General features: G+C 39.5%; 1 protein-coding gene across 4 annotated transcripts in view; it reads left to right on the top strand.

Annotated features, from left to right (window-relative positions):
- Window positions 1-16,741: 16,741 nt before the first annotated feature.
- Window positions 16,742-21,520, top strand: part of LOC122874066 (protein kinase C beta type) — a 31,088-nt gene continuing 26,309 nt past the window's right edge. Inside the window, exons 1-2 of one of the 4 annotated variants that reach the window (XM_044191594.1) lie at window positions 16,742-17,342; window positions 17,775-17,806. In XM_044191594.1, the coding sequence (XP_044047529.1) occupies window positions 17,179-17,342; window positions 17,775-17,806 (196 nt within the window). In that variant the 5' untranslated portion in view covers window positions 16,742-17,178. The remainder of the gene's footprint in view (window positions 17,343-17,774; window positions 17,807-21,520) is intronic. The other 3 variants (XM_044191596.1, XM_044191593.1, XM_044191595.1) reach the window with 3 other exon arrangements.

A 21,520-nucleotide genomic window follows, 5' to 3' on the forward strand; every position in this document is an offset into this window, starting at 1 on the left:
TCGGTCTGCAGATTCCCTTAAATCACGTGATGTGCCAGCAGTGTGTGCGCGGGCGCGCGCGCGCGTACTTATGGGCTATTTCTTTATATATTTGAGCTCTTTCATGTTATAAAAATGCACAAATAATTACACGGTTAAACGCAAATTATATTCAACGTGCAAGATTAAATTATTTTTATGCATTTAAACTTTTAAATGCAAATAGTCTTATCTCAATAATGAGAGCTATGCAAAGCACTCCTTCCTGTCAAATTGAATGTGAAACATTAAACGATGGCAACACCCATCAGTATATGAAGTATTATAAATCATCAATAACTTATCTCTAGTGAGTCTCATAATATAGCTGAAGTTACTTCAACTAGTTAATACTTTTGCATGTACAGTAGCTTATAGGCTATTTACTCATTTATATATTTTATATTTCATGGTATACAGATGCACAAATAATTAGTTAAATGCATGAAATACATTCATGTTCATGTTCATGTGCATTTAACTTTTGAATGCAAATAATCTTAGCTCGTATAAAAGGCGCAGAAAACACACACACAAGGCCATGAACAACACCAAAGACAATGAATTAAACAATGTCTACAAGCATTCATAAATTGAAACTGTAAAAATTGAAAATCTTCATTTTTAATGCTGTGTTGTGATTATTTTACAGTAGGTTCTATGTCTTGAACCAGAAGCTCTCAAACCCAGACGGTGAACATTGTCTATCAAAACCTGCATGAAGCTAAACGTAGTCTTTGTTCATCAACTCCTACTAATGCACCAAATCTTACAAAATGTATGATTTTTGTGATTGGCCTAATTCTCGAAAATACATTGAATTGGGGGTTTAAAATGGGTTATAAAAATGTGGTTTGGCTGCAGTTTCCTCAGCAGCAGATGGACACCTTGTGGGAAAACAATTTTACTACAACCCCACCCCATCCACAGTCTGATGCCATGGTAACCAGTGTGACTTCTCATGATTTCACTGAATAATAATCAGACAGCCTCGGGCATTTTACATAGCATTTATTGATATACAGTACAGCTTTGAACTTTCTCACACTTGTTTCTTCACACCAAAAATAATGCTCCATCGCTGTAAGAGGTCGGTCTTTCAGGGTGTAGAGCTGGACGTCTGGTTTTCTTTTTTGTTCTGTCTGTGCATCCAGTAGGCAGCTGCTGTTACAGCAAAAATCCCATAAGTAACCAAGACACACTGTAAGAGAGCGGAGGAGGACATATTTCTGACTGAGGGAACTTGATATGCAAAAATGTATAAATGTTCATATCTAATAGAGCCTGTGCATGTATGGGTGTGTATTACGTACATTTCGACGACCCTGCAGAGTGTAGCTATTAAAGTATTTCCTCCAACCAGTCAGTTCCACAGAAGTTGGGGCCTCAATGCCAAACAGCTGCCTCTGAAACACAAACACACACAAAAAACACATGCACACAGTAAGAGGAAGCACTGCAGTCAGAACACTTGATATTTTTACACATTTTGTCATGATATTAAGGTTGTATCAAAATGTGTTTCTTAGGATATTATAGGCAAAATAATGTAGAATATAAACTAAATGTCATGGCAAGTTAAACTCAGTGTGCATTAAAAGACAAACATGTCACAGAAAAAAAAAAAAAAAAAAAAAACGTATGTGAAAATGAAAGAAAAAACATTTAACCACAAAACCAAAAGCGACATCAATGAAGCAGGTCGTCCATTAATCACAGGACTGGAGATTTGATGACCAAGATGCTCCCGATGGGCAGGCGAGTGCCTTGCATGTGAATGCGTGTGTGAATGGGTGTAAAGTGCTTTGTTCGTTAAGGTAGAACAGTGCTATATAACTGCAGTCCACTTACCCTACTACTGACCCTGCACCCAACCCATATCAAATAGCCTGAGAGCTTATGCAAAGTCAAAATGAATGTGAAACAGTAAATGATGGGAACATGCATTCAGTATGTGAAGCATTATATAACTTGGCTCTATTGAGTCTCATTATAATCTAGATGCTCTCTGATGTTTAAGTAAGGAGGTGAAAATGCTGCACACAACCTCTAAACACAAACTAAATTTGAGAACTATGTGACAAGCAAGCAAACTGAACAATTTCTTTAAATGCGTCAGTGACACTTAAGGCTAAATGCATGTTGAAACAGGCGGTGTGTTGACTGGCATGACAAGGCAGAACTGGGATGACAAGCTGGTTTATGGGGATGCATGTCAATTAGATTAATCAGCCGGAACATCAGCAAATCATCTGGACTTGCTGGCAACACAGAGCTCATTCTCCACAGACTCTTTGCCATGAGAGATGGGACTCGGTGATAAAAGCTTAAAGCTGCAATTCCCTTTGGCTGAAGATTCTGAAGTTTTTCTTTTAATGCATATTAAAAGGCTCCGATTATTAACAAAATCTCTCAATTCTCCAACATTAGTTGCCACAGAAATACATGAAAGCCAGGCTTTTTTCATAACTGTTGACAGGAAAATGTACTTTTTTTTAAATGATGCTGAACACATTATAGTCAACTAAGTCATGTCACTAAAAATGTTGTGTTTAAAGGCAGAATAAGTAGGATTTTTCAGTTGCTGTTTGCAAACACAATTAAAATTTCTCTCATGTGCGAGAGAGAGAGAGAGAGAGAGAGAGAGAGAGAGAGAGAGAGAGAGAGAGAGAGGGGGAGAGAGAATGAAGAGAGGGAGCAACGTTGGCGAGAACAAAGCAGTGCATCAGAGAAATAAAATGTTATTTTCTGATTGTTTCTGAAATCAGCCACACCTCTGCACAACCCTGCGGGAAGAAGCCACATTGAATGCAGCTGAAGCCAGGCTTCATCCTCTGTGGCCTCTCTGCACTGTGTGTCAGTGAAGCTCAGCCCTGCCCTCGGTCAAACCGACACACACCGACAGAGCGGAAGTGCGACGGAGATAGCAATGTTGCGACCTCACACCCTGCGCGCTGTTATTGGCTGGGGGCTACACACCACAGCCCAAAGGTAAAGACAAGGAAACAGGGAAAGAGCTACTTTGGCTCTGTCCAACAAAAAAATATCTGCCGATCAGCACCTCTAAAGCACTAATCAACATGTTATATCTCGTTTTCTTAATGTATAAAACGAAGTGTATAAATGATAAATTGTAGTTTCAAGAAAGGCTATGTATTACTCTATTTCTTGGCCATATGCAGCTGTTTCCCCCTGCTTATAGTCTTTATGCTAAGCTAAGCTAACCTTCTCTTGGCTGTAGCTTTATATTTAAAGCAATAGTTAGACATTTGGAGAATATCTGCCGAGAGTTACATGAAAGGATTGATACCACTCTCATGTCTCAACAGTAAATATGAAGCCACAGCTAGGAGACGGTTAGCTTAGCACAAAGAGTGGAGACAAGGGGAAACAACAAGCCAGGCTCTGTCTCAAGGTAACAAATCTGCCTACCAGCACATCTAAAGCTCACTAATTAACATGTTACATCTTGTTTGTTAAATGCATACAAAAACTAAAAGTATAACACCAACAAAGTTTTGGTTTTACAGGAGGTTATGTATTGGGTTATTCTTTAGCCAGGCTAGCTGTTTCCCCCTGCTTCCAGTCTTTATGCTAAGCTAACTGTCTCTTGCTTCATACTAGTATAGCCATTACAGTGGAATCAGGCAATAAAGTGAAAAAAAATAATTTTGTACATGTCATATTCTTCCTTTATGTTTATATTATTACTCTGTGTGCTAAAAAAAAAAAAAAAGACTAACGCACTTTAAAAATGTAGTTGGACGCTTGTCATCTTCTTATAGTGTTTCTTTTAATTCAAATGCATTAAATTCACAGCCTGTAGTTGTATAGCACCTTTTTATGTGCATGTGAAAATTATTTGCATGCAAGTATTGCAGCTGTAGAAATATTTTGTGTATGTGTAATTAAAATACGTGCAGGAATATTTTCGACAGTGAGGTTTCACACAGCCTGAGAGATGGACACATCTTTGTATGTGACACTGAAGTTACAAGCTACGAGTTATAAGCGCAAATTTTGACCCTGTTTTAACACCTGTGCTGACTAGCCAATCAGCACGCTGCCCACTCAGAGGAAGTCAAAAACTGTCCAATCAGCGGGCAAAAGGTTCTAGCGCGTTCTGGTTACTTCGTCCATGTATGCTGGAGTCAACATGGAGGAGCCAGAGGCGAACTCTTCTGGGATCCAGGTGGGTTAATTAGCTCTGAACATGCCAGTAAAGTTTTACATCGTAATTAACTACATATATCAAGACTGTGCATGCATCGCGGAGTTACTTAATTTGCATATTAGCTAATGTCTTAGCTAGCTACAGTCTGTTGGCTAACGTCTGTTGTTGTGCCGTTTGAACAAGTAATGTTAATATTAAGGGAAGTAAGGCTGTTCTTTAACAGGTGCTTCAAGACATAATGTGAGAAGGAGGGTAGTTCCTAATTTCAGTTCCAAAGCAGAGGGCTGGATTAATGTTCTCTTTGTCTAAGAGAGGAACCAATATGTTAGTGTCGTCTGTGTCAGTGTGTGTGTGTGCAAACCATAGACTGTACAGGTTCAAACAAGCAGGCCTACAAACAAAACAAAACAAAATTCTGCTCTAACAGGTCGTCTGGCTATGAGTTGCAGCTGGAAACGTCAAAGAATAAATATAAAATAAATATATGAATACCTAAGATAAAACATCTGTACTGTAGTGCCTGCATTACACAAGTGGATCACAACTGTTAAATATTAGCAGCATCATATGATCAAAGGCAATGTGTAAATCAAGGTTTAATTGAAGCTCCCTCATAAATAAAGATTGTTTATGATAGTTTGCTTAGTGTGTGTAACCTTTGGTTTATAACTTCCAGGTAGCCTACATGCACAACAACAAACTAGTCCGACTGTCAGTTCCAACCCATCCAGTATAAACATTAAAGCTAGCCAAAGATTGGTTAACTAGTGGTTCTTTTGTCAGTCAACTTGGCTAAAGTTACCGTCAGCGGCTATACTAGTGATAGAATCGTGGCTAATATTAGCTCATATTTAACTCATACACTGTATATATTAGTCTATCTTTATATACAGTCTATGGTTTAACTATGCTGCACAACTCTGATTGGACAGTTTTTGACTTCCTCTGAGTGGGCAGCGTGCTGATTGGCTAGTCAGCACAGGTGTTAAAACAGGGTCAAAATTTGCGCTTGTAACTCGTAGCTTGTAACTTCAGTGTCACATACAAAGATGTGTCCATCTGTCAGGCTGTGTGAAACCTCACTGTTGAAAATATTCCTGCATGTATTTTAATTACACATACACAAAAGATTTCTGCTGCAAAACTTTTACAAAGTCACACATTCAGATATGCGCTTGCAAATTTTTTTCACATGCACATAAAAAGGTGTTATACAACTGCAGGCTGTGAAATTATTTGTGAACATCATTTCACAAGCTCAAAATATGAATGACCCTAATTTGCCTCCATAGAATGCAGAGTGCTGACAAAGTTGCTCTGCAGAGTAATGCTGATTTATTCTGCAACGATGAGAAACCACATAGTTGACTGAAGCACGATGGATTGGAAGATGTCTTCTTAAATCATTTAGAAACACCAGCTGTGCTCTTGTTTATTCAATTAAGATTTTATCAGAACACTTTTATTGTAAATCCATGTTCCACTTTAGCAAACCACATAAGTGAAAGTACCTATAGAGCAGCAGCCCTACAGCTGACAAAATCTTGCTCAAGGACACTTCTTAAAACAGGAACCACACACAAAATTATTTCTTTTGCGCTGTACACATAATCAGAGATTCTTGTTGACATATGATTTTAAAACAGGTGATAACCGCTATATTCAGAGCGTAACAAGATATTCAAGGGGTGACGAACGTTAAGCACGATAAACAGCATGGCTATGGCTATGTACTGACACTGCACCATCGACACACACACCAGAGAGCCTCTTGTAGTAGAGCCGTTATCCAAGCTACAACACGGGTACTTAGACATCGACTCAGCCCAGAAAAGAGTCCCCTATGTCAGCTAGTGATGAGACTAACTGCCCCCTCTCAGACACACTCTGACCAGTCTCACAACAACACTGCTTTCCAAACACCAATCAGAGTAAACCAAATTATAACGCAATGTAAAAGAAACCTATTTGGATCATTGGAAAGAAGAAACTAAAAGCCAAAGTAGATCAGAAAGTTATCTGGCCCTAAAAAGAGATTATGAATTGGCAGAATATCTCTCTACTGTCAGAGACAGAAAGCAGAGACAGATCCTAACCAAATACAGGCTCAGCGACCACAAACTGGCAAACGAAAAAGGAAGACACACAAAAAAAAAATTCCTGGCAACCAAAAGAAAACAGAATACGTGGTCACTGTTTGACAGGTGAGGCTGAGCCAGAGATGCACTTCCTCCTACAACATTCAATGAAATAAGGAACGTTTACTTTAACAAGTTCAACTCTGTAGTCTCAGATGTCAAAGAGCTAAATGACCTCACAAAATTAAAAATACTCCTAGGAGAAGGAGACAGGGCGGATCTTGCTGCCCAATATGTATCAACATGCCACAACCTGAGGGACAGTGAATGACCTACACACACACATACATTTTTTTTGCAGTATTTATGTAGTTTTCACTTATTTGTATTTTTTAACTGCAGGTCTACAATGTAGAAAAAAGAATGAAAAAAATAAATAAAAAGATATTAAATAATAATAAAATAAATTAAAATATATATATAAAAACAAACAATAATAAATTATTATTATTATTAGCAGTAGTAGTAGGATAACAGCACATTTCTTCTGTTTATATAGCTTATACGTTTTTATTTCCCCCATGCTTTAGTAATGTCAACAAACATCTGTTTCCCATGCCAATAAAGCCTAAGTGAATTTAATTTAATTGACTCTCTCAAAGGGCCGGTAAATATGACTCCACCAGACTCCCCGTCTTTCCAGCAGAGACACAGAGTCTGACAGAAGCTTCTCGTGGCTGGTTAGCTCTGACTACCAGCTCAGTTGCTGTCCATGCCTCGCTGAGCGGTGGTCAGTCAGTCTCCCCCGTGTCCCCTGACCCCCAGCATCACACGCTACGTAGCCACGTCTCCTACAGCCGTTGCTCCCTCACTCCTGTGTTGCATGTTTAAAAACAGGGTTCTAGCAGAATAAGAGTACGTAGTTACCCTTTAATTCTAAATTACTAGACACTAGCAACTGTCTAGTTACCATGGATACTCTACAATCTCACTACAGTCTCCTTTTAGATGGAGCTGAAATCAGACGCTATAAGAACGAATCATAATGTTTGTTTAGAATGACTTCCGGGTAGAAAAGCCCTGCCTCACATAACGTTTTCACACACAATTTAAGTGCAGCAACATGTTGAATGTTTTCAGAGTGTATACATCTCATTCATCTAAAAACACATGATTTATGCTTTCATGTCTCATGTGTTGCTTACTGCAACTGTCCAACAAATAACCAATAAATTTATCAGAAGTGAACTTTGACTCAGTGTGAATAACGTTTCTTTAGCAGTTACGGTTTCTTGATATGTATCCAGAGAATAATGGCTACTTTGCACATAAATTGCACTGTATTAATGGTCTTAATGGGCATATGAGATGTGGTTTTTGACACGTTACTTCTTAGGTTCAAGGTTTTGAGGTCATACAAAGTGGATTTTTCCAAAACAATAAATCTACTTTTCAACTTTGTCTATCATATGCTGGCATTGTATTATATATTTTCCTTTTATGTCTGCTTTGTAAAGCACTTTGTAATTGCTCATTTTTATAAGTGCTATATAAATAACCTTAATAATAATAATAATAATAATAATAATAATAATAATAATTCAACCGCACACAAGAGTACCTAGCTGCAGACACAAAATGGCAGACCACCGCAAGAGCACTCAGCAGTTGACAGGAAATCACGTGACCTCAGCTGCAGAAGTTGGTCTTCTTCGGGCCTTACTGTAAAACACAACTTTATAACTTCATTCATTGATTTTAGCGAAACTAGCAATATGGGGTGCTGAATTTGATGAATTGACTGTTTATCAGACCACAAATGAGGCAAGAATTAGAGTGGTAAAACGATGGGGGGCAGGCCTCAAGATATTATATTAATATTTTCGTTTTTTCCCTCTGATGTTCTCCGGCTGCTCTGCCTCAATTCTCTGTGATTTACGGAGTTTGCTGATGGACAGATACCATCACCATAGCTCAGTTAGCCATGCAGCTAGCGGTCCGTTGCCCGCTCGCCCGGCTCCAGTTCGCATTCTGGCGCCCAACCCCCCCCCTCCCCTTCCCAGTCCTGAAAACCTCCTCACTCCCCCTGGTGTTTCTCTCTCCCAGTCCGGCAGAGTCAGCTAGTAGGACGGCTACGTTAGCTGCACCTCTAAATGAGCTATAGTGATGGTATCTGTCCATCAGGAAACTCCGTAAATCACAGAGAGTAGAAGCAAAGCAGCCGGAGAGAAAAACAGAAAATTTGCTCCATAAAATATGATCCAATTTCACCAAAATCAGTGAATAAAGTTGTGTTTTGTCTTTTTCCATTTTCTGCCACAAGGACTACGCATGCACTTGTCGCAAAAAAACAACACGAAGACCTACTCAAGCTCATCTCAAACAAGCCTTAAGACTCTTGACCGCTGACGACGCAGAGATACCACGTGATACCAACTTAACCTTGTTAAGAAGCAGGAACCAAACGTCAGACATCTTACACACAGAGATAAACAAAACATTCATTTTGGACCCGTCAAAAATTTTAAAATGATTAATTCACAAATCCTAATTTTTTTTTCTTAGGAAAAGTGATACTTTCATTCTGCACCTTTCTAAAAATTATTCGTCTACATAAAAATGTTATCAATAAAACCTTTAAAGCGGCTATAATTTATATTTTTAATCATAACAATGTATTGTAAACTCCACTCTTGCAACACTGAAAAATACTGTTTGAAAACATTTCCGATAAAGTATAAATCTCACCTTTGTGTCGCTTGTTGAAGGTTGTTTTCGCCTGTGGAAGGGCCTCAGTACAACTGTGTGTGTGTGTACTCCGCCCTGCGGCCTCGGGGGGGCAGTAGCGAGCACACTGCAGTTTGGCGCACCACAATGAGGCGAGGCGAAGAAGACGCCACACTAGAAAACTTGGACAAGCGACACAAAAGTTGAGATTTATGTTTCATCAGAAGTGTTGAAAAACAGTATTTTTCTATTTTACGAGAGAAAGGACTTCAAGGATGAAGACTAACCGGTAGTTTTGGCAAATGTGCTCCACCTCCATTAAAGAGCAGTGCCTCCCAAACGGGGCTATAAAAACCACAAAAAACCCCGGTAACGTTAGTTAACTTGGCTGCTCTGCAGCAAACGGCAGACACACACAGGTAACGACTGATGCGAGAAATGGTTGCAGACGACGAACCAAATCGCCCAATCTACCTGCCGACATCCGAAAACATAAACGTTTCCTCCTCCGTGTCTCTCAGTGGCCGGGACGAGCACAGACAATTCACCCTCCTGCTGCCTCGATCGGTTCAGCGGTCGTACACCGTCTCTCTTTTCTGCGTTGCAGTAATTTCAGTAAAAGTAACTGTTGTTCAACTTTTATTAGCTCCAACTCCGACATGGTCCGCTCAGTTTCAGTCGCTATTGCTGGAAGTAAACGAAGAAACTCCAGACAGTGGCACAGAAACTCCACCGTGTTGGCGGTGTAATTGCAGAGCGACGCGTGCACACCAATTACATTTTATTTAATAGCGCCAATTCATAACAGAAGTTAATGCACTTTTCCTGCAGAGCAGGTCTACACCGCACTCTTTATAATATTATTCACAGAGACCCAACAAATCCCACCACGAGCAAGCACCAGGGCAGAAGTACAAAGGCTCACAACGGTGTGGACCACGTGTGTATGGAATGCCATTTTAGTCAATATTAAATAAATAAATAAATAAATAAATATACCCATTAAATCAATAAATATGGCTATGAAATAAATAAATGAGTCAATATGGTTCAATAAATAAATAAATAGGTTTTTATTTCATTGGACTTTTATTTTATAATCCCACATTTATTTATTTCGTGGGCCTTTTATTTCATAATGCCACTGGCCACAACTGCAAACTGGCCTCCGTCTTCTCTGAGAATGTGGCATTATGAAATAAAAGTCCCATGAAATAAATAAATGTGACATTATGAAATACTAATCCAATGAAATGAAAACCTATTTATTTATATATTGAATCCTATTGACTCATGTATTTATTTCATATTTGTATTTATTAATTTCATAGGCATATTTATGTATTTAGATATTTCATTTATTTAATATTGACTAAAATGGCATTCCATACTTGTGTAGGCTATGATACAACTATAAATCAGCCTTCACGCTAGCTAATGAACGTAGTGGAGCATTTAGCAGCTAAGAGCTAGATATTTCCCTCAGGAGTTGGTAACATTAAAGACCAAAAACTGAGCTAAAACCAGCTAAAACAGAGTTAATATAAGACTTCTGTTCATCAGGTGGACACAAACACAACTCCAAAAGAATGGTCATGTTGCTCCTTAACTGCTGGATGTGTTTATAACGTGTTTCCGCTGCCCCCAAGTGGCAAAAAAACCAAACAACCCCAACAAAAAACAGTTGCAGGTTTGCAGGTTAAATAATTTTATTTTGGCAAGTAAGAAATACATGTACATTTGATGACTGCTGCATCCAAGAATTTTTGTTTTATTATTGATTAAACTAAATCAATGTTTTTTTAGTCATTGTTTTAATAATATGTCTAAAACTATGATAGATGCCTGTATTTACCAGAGCACAAATCTATCTGTTATCTTTTTAAATACTTGTTACTGGGGTCCCTACTTCTGCACATTATATTTTTGCACAGCTGTTTGCAAAATGCCCAAATCATATGATCTAAGTATTGAATATAATGTATAGTCTATTGATTTTGAGTGTCCTTACTTTCTTATTGCTTAGCATTTATTTGTTTAAATAGTTTTATATCTGTTTCCTTCCTCTTTAGACTGTTTTTGTGCTGCTGCAATGAGAATTTCCCTTCTGGATATCAATAAGGCCTCATATTATCTTATATGATCAAGCCAAAAGCAATAGAGAAAATCTGTTTGTGAAAGGTGCTCCATCTAATGTGTAAATTAATCAAAGGAGAAAAAAAGTGGTATCTTAGTAGGACTTATTTTGTCTAAACAGTCAAAAACAAAAAAGGTATTATAGCCTATTTACAATGATATATGATATATAAAACCCGATTTGTCTAACTAAACAGATGCATTTTCATTCTATTAATCGACTACAATCCTTCTTTAATTACACCCCATCACTGGACCAGACTGGACATGAATAAGTCCTGTCCTTACCTTCACCTCTGTTATGAGATGACCGAAGCTGGTGAGGGGGATCCGGGTTTTAACTGGAGACGTCGGCATGACTAGAGACAGTTTGAATTAAAATGTTACGTTACACTGTTTTTCTTGTCGCACACATTCACTCCACAGTCTCAGGTTTTATTATAATTAACATTTCGAGGGTGTAAACTGATACTTACTGCTCTGTTTGTTAGAGACACGACGGGACACTTATATTTTCATGTGTATATTGTGTTCCGGGAGCTCTGACGTACAGCACATCCTGACCAATCATGTGGTTCTGTTCAGAGCGCTGACCAATAGGATGTGGTATAGTGGGCGGGACTAGCAGGTGGTTACACAAGTAGATCCAAGTACCTGCAATTCATCTATTCAACCACAAGAGGGCGCAATATTTAAGTTTATGACAAGGTATGTCCACCTGCATGCAGTTAAATAAAAGCAAATATATGGGTCCCCTCGTTTCCTACTAATTTCCTGGAAATCTTCCTAATTATTTTCTAGAGAAGATGGTATGTAACTGTTCATTCTTTGGAAATGATCTAAAACGTTATTTGCATCGGTTGATAAAATATTCAGATCTTTTAGTAAAAGTAGCTTTATCATGGCCAGTGGTATGATTACCTGAAATTTACAGACTAGGCTACGAATTCACATCTTAGATTATTTTTAAATTATGCACTTCTGCATATAATGAGTAGCTTTACTTTTAATACTTTAAACACGTTTTGTTGCTAATACTTAGCAGGACTTTAAGTACAATTTTGAATGCAGGACATTTACTTGTATATTTATAGTGTGGTCTTGCTACTTTTACTTACGTGACGTGAACACTTCTTCCACCACTGTTTCTGTTGTTCCTTGAGGTTTATTTTAATCCATCCGTAATTATACAGGAGATCTAAGAGCAGGCCTTTAAAGGATGAATAAGGGTGATTACACAGTGGACTGCTTTTGTGTTTCTAAAATAAAAAATATCTCAAATATATAAAAGATCTCAAAATGTGTATTTTCACAAATGCTTTTATGAATGCATTAGTCTGCTCAGAATTTAAAATGAAGTATTAGGGATAATATTTCTGGTAACTCATATACGACTGAAAAATATTACTGGATTATTATTACGCATTAATATATAAACAGCATTTACTGTTGTAACTGGTTGAGGTGAAGATAAGATAAACTACTTTATGTACTGTTGGGTAGTTTAATCTATGACACTGCAAAATATTTTATTAACTGATCATATATTTCGTTTTTTAAAGTAACTAGCAAGTGTAGCTGCCACATAAATGTAGTGGCGTACAAAGTAGAATATTTATGTGGTTAAGTAGACTTCTCACTCATTTTAGAGTTTTTATATGTTTGACACACAAACCTAAAAATGTACCAGTGTGGTTGTAAATTACAGGTAAACATACAATTGAACTTTAGTTACAAATAATTATTTACTAGAGTTATCAAGTGTCTCTCCATCAGTTAAAGAATTGTGAAGAAGTTTTTAAGACATTTTCTCTCTCCTGGATATTAATGGCTGCTAATGGACTCCCTGGATATACGCCCTCTAATTTCCACCAAACTACTAGATCATTTCCTAAAAACCCAAATATGGTGAGTGATACTTAACAACACTATTAACTGGACACCTTCTTTATATACCTTATAATTAGTACCAAAATACAGAGCCCTTTCAAGGAAATGTCCAAAGAATTAACAGTTGCATACCAGCAAATTACTCAGAATATATCCAGAAATGTAGGAAATGAAGGGACCAGTAAAATAAAGCAACGGCTTCATTTTAAACAGGTTATAGGCTACCATGATCAAAATGAACGTAAGAACATCAGTGGGCCATTCTGCTTTTCACTAGCGGTTAGAAACACGTCCTCCACAAACGGCGTCTCAGTCTTTTTGGTCTAAGAGTAATTCACAAAGTAGTGCTAAAAGTGCAGTAGGTCCTAAGTCTGGGAACTGTTAGAGATTGTTCGGAGGACTCCTAAGCCTCTAAGACCTTCTGACCGGTTATGGGCCTTATCATATCACAGATCACTGTGGACAGAGTGAACATCATTCATGACACATGCTGTCAATCCCCGCCCCTTCTCTTAGCTTAGGAGTTCTCTTTGTTCCTTGCTAAAAGTTTCTCTTAGCAGCTTTGTGAATAGCTCTTAAGAGGAAACTCTCAGGAAAGCTCAGAACTGTAGTGCCATTTGGGAGGACTCCTAGTGGCGAGATAAGATCCTTTGTGAATATGAGCCCTGGTTTAAACAGATAGATTCAGCTTTGTTACATGATTTGCATGCAGCAGAAACCTTCCACCGACATTGGGCTTTAGGTCACCTTAGGAAGTCTTGTTGACTTAACATGGTGTTTGTGCTCAGTGTTTAAATGTTGATATAAAAACAATAGGAATTGCTGTTTAGAAGGTAGCACACCCACTTTCCAAAGAATTTGTGCACAGGCATGAAAACTGGCAAAGCTTCAAGTACGTCGCAAATTATTTTCTCTGTCTTCCCAGTTCTTCTCCCACAGTCCCATGTTCACTGCTGAACTGCACCGTCACCGAAATGTTGTTGAGGTGACGAGGAAGAAGAGAAAAGGGAGGAGTGTGACTGAAATTTGGATCAAGTTGACAACAACAAACCGGACAGGTCTGCACAGTGTTTCACTCCAGCACTCCCTGTAAATGCAACCCTTGTATTTCTGCAGTCTATTCATTGATCTTTTGTACCAATGACTACAGACTAATGGCTGTATAATCCCACCACACACTCACCATAATCACCAGTATCTGCACCAAAATTTGAAGGCAGCCGCTCTGAAAACAATTTACAACTTGTCAAGTCAGTTTTATTTATATAACCAAATACCACAAATCACAAATATGCCTCAAGGGTTCTTACAATCTGTACAGCACATGACAGCCACTATCCTTAGACCCTCTTTTCCTGATGGACGACATGTTGCACAACCCTTTTCTCTTTGAGTGTACTGTAAATCAGTCGTAAGTGCTCCTTCCATCTCAGGTGCCCTTTTCAGATTAAACCATGATTGCCAAACAGGCTTAATCACTGATCATTTGAAGAACTAAACAAGGTTGTAACCTTTCTAAGGGCCATTTCTAGCCCACCTTTACCACTGTTCAGATTATTTATTTATTTATTATTGCATCTTATTTCTATAAAGGCTTTCCTGGTTAGCAAAGAGCATTCAAGACGACGACCTAAATCTTTTCATCCTCTCCATGAACTTCTTAATAAAAAAACACCCAAAATATTAGTAAAATACCCGAAATAAAATCAGTAAAATATCCCCAAAAATATTAGTATAATATCCCTAAAATTATTAGTAAAATATGTGAAAAAGTATCAGCAAAATATCCGACAAATACTAATAAGATATCCTAAAAGATGTTTGTAAAATACCCGATAAAAGAGACGGGGGGAGGTGGGTACATTTCAAGCCCTACACATACATTTTCTAGTCAGTGAGGTTACCTCTTTTAGAGTCACAGCATTGATTAAAAGGTGTAAAAGTTTGGTGCACCAACTCAAACTTTTTTCATATGATTTTATTACACCATCGTCTGTGTAATGCCAAATGAGTTTTTCCATTAAATTAATCTGTACAGCTAAACGCTGTCATTGCTGGTGTGGTTGCTTGGAGTTGTGGGCAGGTGACAGATGAACACCTTTTTAAGCCTCTTTCTCTCATTAAACCTGTAACATAACAGGTTCAAATATTGGAGAGATTAAAGACGCAATCCTTAATCTAAATGTAATCAAAAGGGACACCCCGCCACCTTAATTCAAAATAGATTGGCAGACGTTTTAATACACACGTCAACAAATCTTTTCTGGACATCAGCAAGAGTGTGTTGAACTGAGCGAGGCTGTGTTTTCATCTGTAAGAGGAATGTGTCATTCTGCTTTTAAAAGTTGCGTAGTCTTGCTTTAGGTTGAATGATTAAAACTGCGTTAATTAATTCGTTTTCAGTGCTGGAATTTTACATGGCCCTGAAGACCCCTACATGGCGGTCTGTGTGCTGTTTTAATTCAACACACGTTCATTTAGGAATATGCAGCAAGTAAGCACAAAACTAAAATAACAGCAGGTCTGATACACACACCCTCCTCAAAACAAATCCTCAAGATTAGAAAATAAAGCCGGGCTCACTTTAATAAAGCCCTTTTCATGTCAGTTCATATTGTGCTTTAGTGATGCATATTCCCAACTTCTTCCAGGGCCTTCCAGCCTTGCCTGTTCATCAATGGTTCCCAACATTTTTGTTTTGTGATCCTTTTACAGCCATGCAATGTCTACTGAAGAACCTCATCACAGGTTTCTTTATGCCTATGGGTTGTGAACAGTTCAACCAAAGAATGATGTTCCCTTCTCAGATTGTTTCTATGTGTGTCGGCAGTCTTAAAAGAGAAGCGGATTTCTATCACTGAGAAATTAACTAAGCAACCAACATATCTTAGTATTTTACAGTATATTCCCTTTACAAAAGAGTATTATTTATTCATCTTTCCCACCGTCCGCAACAGTAGTGTCCCTTCCTACCGGTAGGAACTACGCCGCTCTCACGGAGATGCAAAACTACTTCCTCTGCTGGTCCACAATGGGTGTGAACAGCAAGACTGCAATAACAGAAAATGTATTTACAGGAGTTTATCTATTTTATCCACTATCTGTTTTTTTTCCACCTTGTTACATTTCTTTAATCTGTATGACATGTTGTGGTTTGACACGCGGTTATGTGCGGCACTATTTGGAGCAGTGACTTTCTTTAGTCTTGGCTGGTTGCCTGGCACCTTTATGCTAAGCTAAGCGGCTTCTGAATGCATATTTGCCGCACAGACTTGAAAGCGGTATCAATCGTCTCATCTAACTCTGCAGGAGAGTATTTCCCAAAATGTCGAACTGTTCCTTTAATTCCAGTGCAATGCTGGAATGATATTTAATCTGTGTTGGGTTGTGGTAACTTGATTTAACACAACTTTATTAGGAACATGCATAATCTGCATAACATGCACAGGCCTAACTAAAACTAGATTTTGACATATGGTCCCTCGAGAAGACAGGACCACAATGAAGAACCTGCTTTAGTTGATATTGTACTTTAGTGGTGCAAATTCCCAAACATATTTTCAATTTAATCAAGTTACCAAAACCAATTGAACCTGTGGCTTTGGGGGCCCCTGAGTGTGGGGGGCCCGGGGCCATTGCCCGCTTAGCCAGGTTAGTGATCCAGCCTTGTGGATATATGTGTGTGTGTGTCTCCCACAGTCATACTCAAAGTATGCAGTACTTGTGGTTTAACTTGTGTTGCTATTGACAGTGAAGAATTGCTCTATAGGTATGACAAATGTTAACAACTGCGCGCGCATATGTGGTAGTTTTGACATCAACGACTGGCAGAGAGAGAGAGAGAGAGAGAGAGAGAGAGAGAGAGAGAGAGAGAGAGAGTTGTAAGCAGCAACACATTGGTGAGGACGGGGAAACAGGCGCGCGGCCCGGGGACCCGCCGGAAGAAGCAGCAGCAGCAGCTTCAGCGCGAGCTGGTCACCGACCGACAAAACACAGGCAGCACGAGCGACACCGAGGCGGTCAGCGGGGCGGAGAGGAGGCGGAGGCACCTGCACGGCGACTCGTTCTCCCCCGCTGCCTCCATCGTCTCTCCCTCTCTCTCTTCGCTCTTCTCACCCCTCGTTCCTCTCGGACCGCCGCCGCTTCCTCGTTAAGATGGCTGACCCCAACAGCGACGGAGAGGTACCGGAGAGCGCGCGCGGCTTCGCCCGTCAGGGAGCCCTCCGCCAGAAGAATGTGCACGAGGTGAAGAACCACAAGTTCATCGCGCGCTTCTTCAAGCAGCCAACCTTCTGCAGCCACTGCACGGACTTCATCTGGTGAGTGTGTGAGGGGAAAGGACACAGGTGATTCACTTGCTGCTGCTGCGGCTCTGGTCGGCCTCGTTCCACACTGACAGTGTCCAAACACCGCAGCGTTTCATTCATTGTCATTGTCAAAAACACTGCGATGCGCCATTCTCCCAGTTTTCCACAATGCGACAGCACCACCAGGCCTGTCGGGGGGATGCAGCCGCAGATCAGTCGCTGCTGCTCGGCGTTTACCGCATCGACCCATCTCTGAAACTGGAGGTCTGGTGGAGGAATGCAGCTGGAGACACAGAGACACAGGGCCCCACTGTTGCTGCAGCAGCAGCAGCTGTGTGTGTGTGTGTGTGTGTGTGTGTGTGTGTGTGTGTGTGTGTGTGTAGGTGTCCATGTGTGATTGGATATCTGTATGTGTTTTTTCACATCCCTGTCTTCTGTCCACAGGGGCTTTGGAAAGCAGGGATTCCAGTGCCAAGGTAAGAGCAGTGGCTCATTCACAAATCCCTCTGCTGCATATGGTTGTGGGTGTGTGGACGGATGTTCAGTGTCTCAAGGAGTGTTGCTATGTGTGTGTGTGTGTGTTTGTTGTATTCAGGGCCGCTGGTCTGCACACTTTTAGAATGACCTGTTGGCTCTTTCGTTGACGGCGTGTTGGTGTTGGCAGGCAGGTGTCAAACTCAAAGCAGGTGCTTGCCAGCAGTGATAAACGAGAGTGAGAACACTCTGAAAGGCTCAGGCAGAAGAGACAGTGTGAGATGTAAGAGTAGAAGAGTCGGCGGAGTGGTGAAAGCTGAGATGTCTGGTTTTCGCCATGGAGAAATGGGAGGAAGGCAGATCAGGAAGTTAGAGTCGTTGCTTTTCATTTCTCCCCTAACATAGAGCCTGACATCTGATTGTAATCGTAAAACGGTGGGCTTGTGTGTGGGTGGGTGGTGATGTGTGTCTGTGGGTGGGCGGCTGGTCGTGGGGGCGGGTGGGTGTCTAGACACGGACCTCTGCACAGAGTGGTTTCGTAAACAGGCCCTTGCAGCAACAGAGTGACACGCCAACCACATGCATGACACAGTACTGCAGCCGATGTTGTCCTTCTGCTTGTAGTATCACTTCCTCCTCTTCACTGATCTATCTCAGACACCCACCCAAACTCATTTGGCTCCAGTCATGTGACCAGCCATGTGAGTTTTAGGAAGAAAATGACCAAAGTTTCCACATTATGCTCTTGCTTCAGACTTCATTGATTGGAAAGAGTTGTGCCCAGTTGTGTGTGTGTGTGTGTGTGTGTGTGTGAGGTTGTGTAATTTTATTAGCAGTAAAATAGCTGAAGTCCCCTCATCTCCTGAGGCTACAGGCTTGTCAACAGCTCTGGTCGTGATAGAGGAAATGCACTGGAGGTAGAGACAATTGACACACTATGTGCTTGAGTGAGTGCACAGAGCCTCCTGGACCTTTAGTGGGCTAGTGTGTGGTGAATTACCCTGACCTGATAACACATATGCATACACACTTTAGAGAGCACGGGCCAGTCAGAGCCTTGCACAGGTAGAGCTGCTGTCAGATCGGGTTTTGTAGTGAGTTTCAGTTAACTGAAAATTTATAGACGGCCACAACAAACTTCTAAAAGTTAGCAAAAGTTGTTGGTGATGTTGTGAGTCATTGATCATTGTTCACACTGAAGATATAGAAAATAGTTAATCCACCAATCAATCACACCAACTACCCACTAAGCACTGATACGGTGATTTGCAGGTCAAAAGGTACTGTAGGCATCTAGGTTAACGCTGGGCTAAATCTGACAAAAAAAAAACTAACTCAACGTCCATTTAATAGCAGCTTTTTTCAAAGCTTTCAACCACATCTCATGGATGGTGTTTGCTCAGCTTTCATGGAGCTAAATTGGAAAATAACTAAGGCTAAATTTGGTTAAATTTAGATAAATTTGGTAGAGCTGCAACAGTTAATCCTTGATCATACTCCAGGATAGACAGCTGCAGACTTGCATGCGGACAGCGGACGCGCTTCTGTACATAACTATGATTGTGGGTATGCGTACGTAGACATGTGCCATGCATGCAAACTAGAAAACATGATGTGACCTCCTGACAGCTAGAAGAACTCCTTTGTTTGTTGTTTTTGGCTGAACAACATGAAAAAGTCAAAAAAAGAAAATGGTGTGTGCGACCAACCAGCAAGAATAGGACCAGGAAATACAGGGCAAACATACAGTGCGTGCTCAGTTGGTGTGCCTGTAGAGCGGACAGTTCACTTGCGGCCACGCAGACGCCATGAATTGGCCTTTGGTTGATTAGTCGAGTGACAGAAAACTAATCCGCAACTATTTTGATAATTCATTTTTTTCATGAAAAAATTCCCATAATTTGGTTCTTTAATGTGTAAACTTGCTTGCTGCTTTTCTTGGTCTTACTTATAAATATAAATTGAATATTTTAGGGTTTTGTTGCTGTTTTTTTAATCACCAAATCAGTGCGTACTGGGTTATAGCAGTAAGAAAACGGTGAAGAGCAGCTTGTCAGTAATGTTCGTTTGAATTGTATGATTCTATCTAAACAGTTATCTGGTTAAGTTACAACTTAATGTTGTAACTGGACAGTATGTCGACCTGAAAAAAGAAAAGCAGACATGTCCAATATCTGTTGTTCATCTCAATGATAGAGGGGAAAAAAAGGCCCATTTTGTTTGCTATTATCCTTAATATTGGAAACCATGCAATATAGTATATTGTTTAGTAAGATGAAAACAGAAATCTTTTTTGAGTATGGATGATGCACAGAGACTGAGTCGGCTGTTCACATATGAAACATTGAAGTTGGAGAAATCCTGTGAGACGGGGAATAAATCCTTTACAAGGATAAAAGTTGTACAACTACAACTTTATTCTGCTATTTGATACACAATTCATTTGAATTTATGTACATAAATATATGTTACCTGAAATTATGTTCATGTGCATATAATGTTATGATGATTGGCTGGAAAGACTGGAAGATGTCTCGTTGTATTGTTTTGATGTTTGACATACAGCCGCGTCTTCTAATCCCATGTGGGACTGGCCAAATGTTTGGCATGACAGCAATAAAATTAACGGACTCTTAACTGTTGTTTTAACAGCATCTGAACGACTATATTTCAGTGTATAGCTATTACCTGTTTCACATTAGAGCTGATGGTTGATAGACAGCAAATAAATCGAGTCATTTTTTTTAAGCAAAAATGCCAAAGATTTGATTATTCCTGCTCCCTTTTCTGTTTTCTATCATTGTAAACTGAATATTTTGGGTTTTGGACTGTTGATTGGACAAAACAAGGCATTTGAAGATGTAACCTTAGGCTCTGGGAGACTGTGATGTGACATTTTATAGACTAAACATACAAACATTGAGAAAATAATCGACAGATTAATCAATAATGAAAATAATCATTAGTTGCAGCCCTGCTTCACACTGAAATATTAACATTTAAATCCTGTTGAAAAAGAATTTAAATTACAGAATTTGACCTGCAAATCACAAAATCAGATCCCACTCATATGACAAGAAGGAAGGATAAACTGCTTGTGAGTCCTATTTTATTGGATTTTCTTTTCCTTAATTTTGCCTACAGTAGTTTGAGAGCCAGATAGAGAGATTAGTAAACAAGAAATGGTGAGGATTTGGTTGGTAAAACAGTCTCACCACAAGGTTCATTAGTAGCTGTTCTGCATTTTAACGACTTCTCATCCGTGTTTGCTTAAAAGTTGAGATTGGAAGTTCATTCTTGACCTTGGAAACAGCAGTTGGTTATCATCATCAGTTATGGATGTGGCCACTGCTAGTTGCTTCAATTAATCAACTAACACATGAATTACAAATATTGCTCTCCTGTTAATGCATTGTATTATGTAATGTATTTTTGTCGTACCTGTTGTTGCTGTTGTGATCTGATGTTGTTCCTGTTATGTGTTGGATGCTGCTATTTAACCATGTTTTGTTCTAGGTCTCACTTGTAAAAGAAGTTTTAATCTCAATGTGACTTCCTAATTAAATAAAGGTTATAAAACAATCTTACCTCAAGGTCCATTTGTAGTGTTTCCAAGGTCAAGAATATACTTTAAATCTCAGTGGGAAGGTTTGTTTGAACATGTTGTAGCAGGAGGCATTGATTTGGTGACTTCCAGGGCATAAGATGTTGAAACT

Source organism: Siniperca chuatsi, linkage group LG3, assembly GCF_020085105.1.
Source record: "Siniperca chuatsi isolate FFG_IHB_CAS linkage group LG3, ASM2008510v1, whole genome shotgun sequence".
Lineage (NCBI taxonomy): Eukaryota > Metazoa > Chordata > Actinopteri > Centrarchiformes > Sinipercidae > Siniperca > Siniperca chuatsi.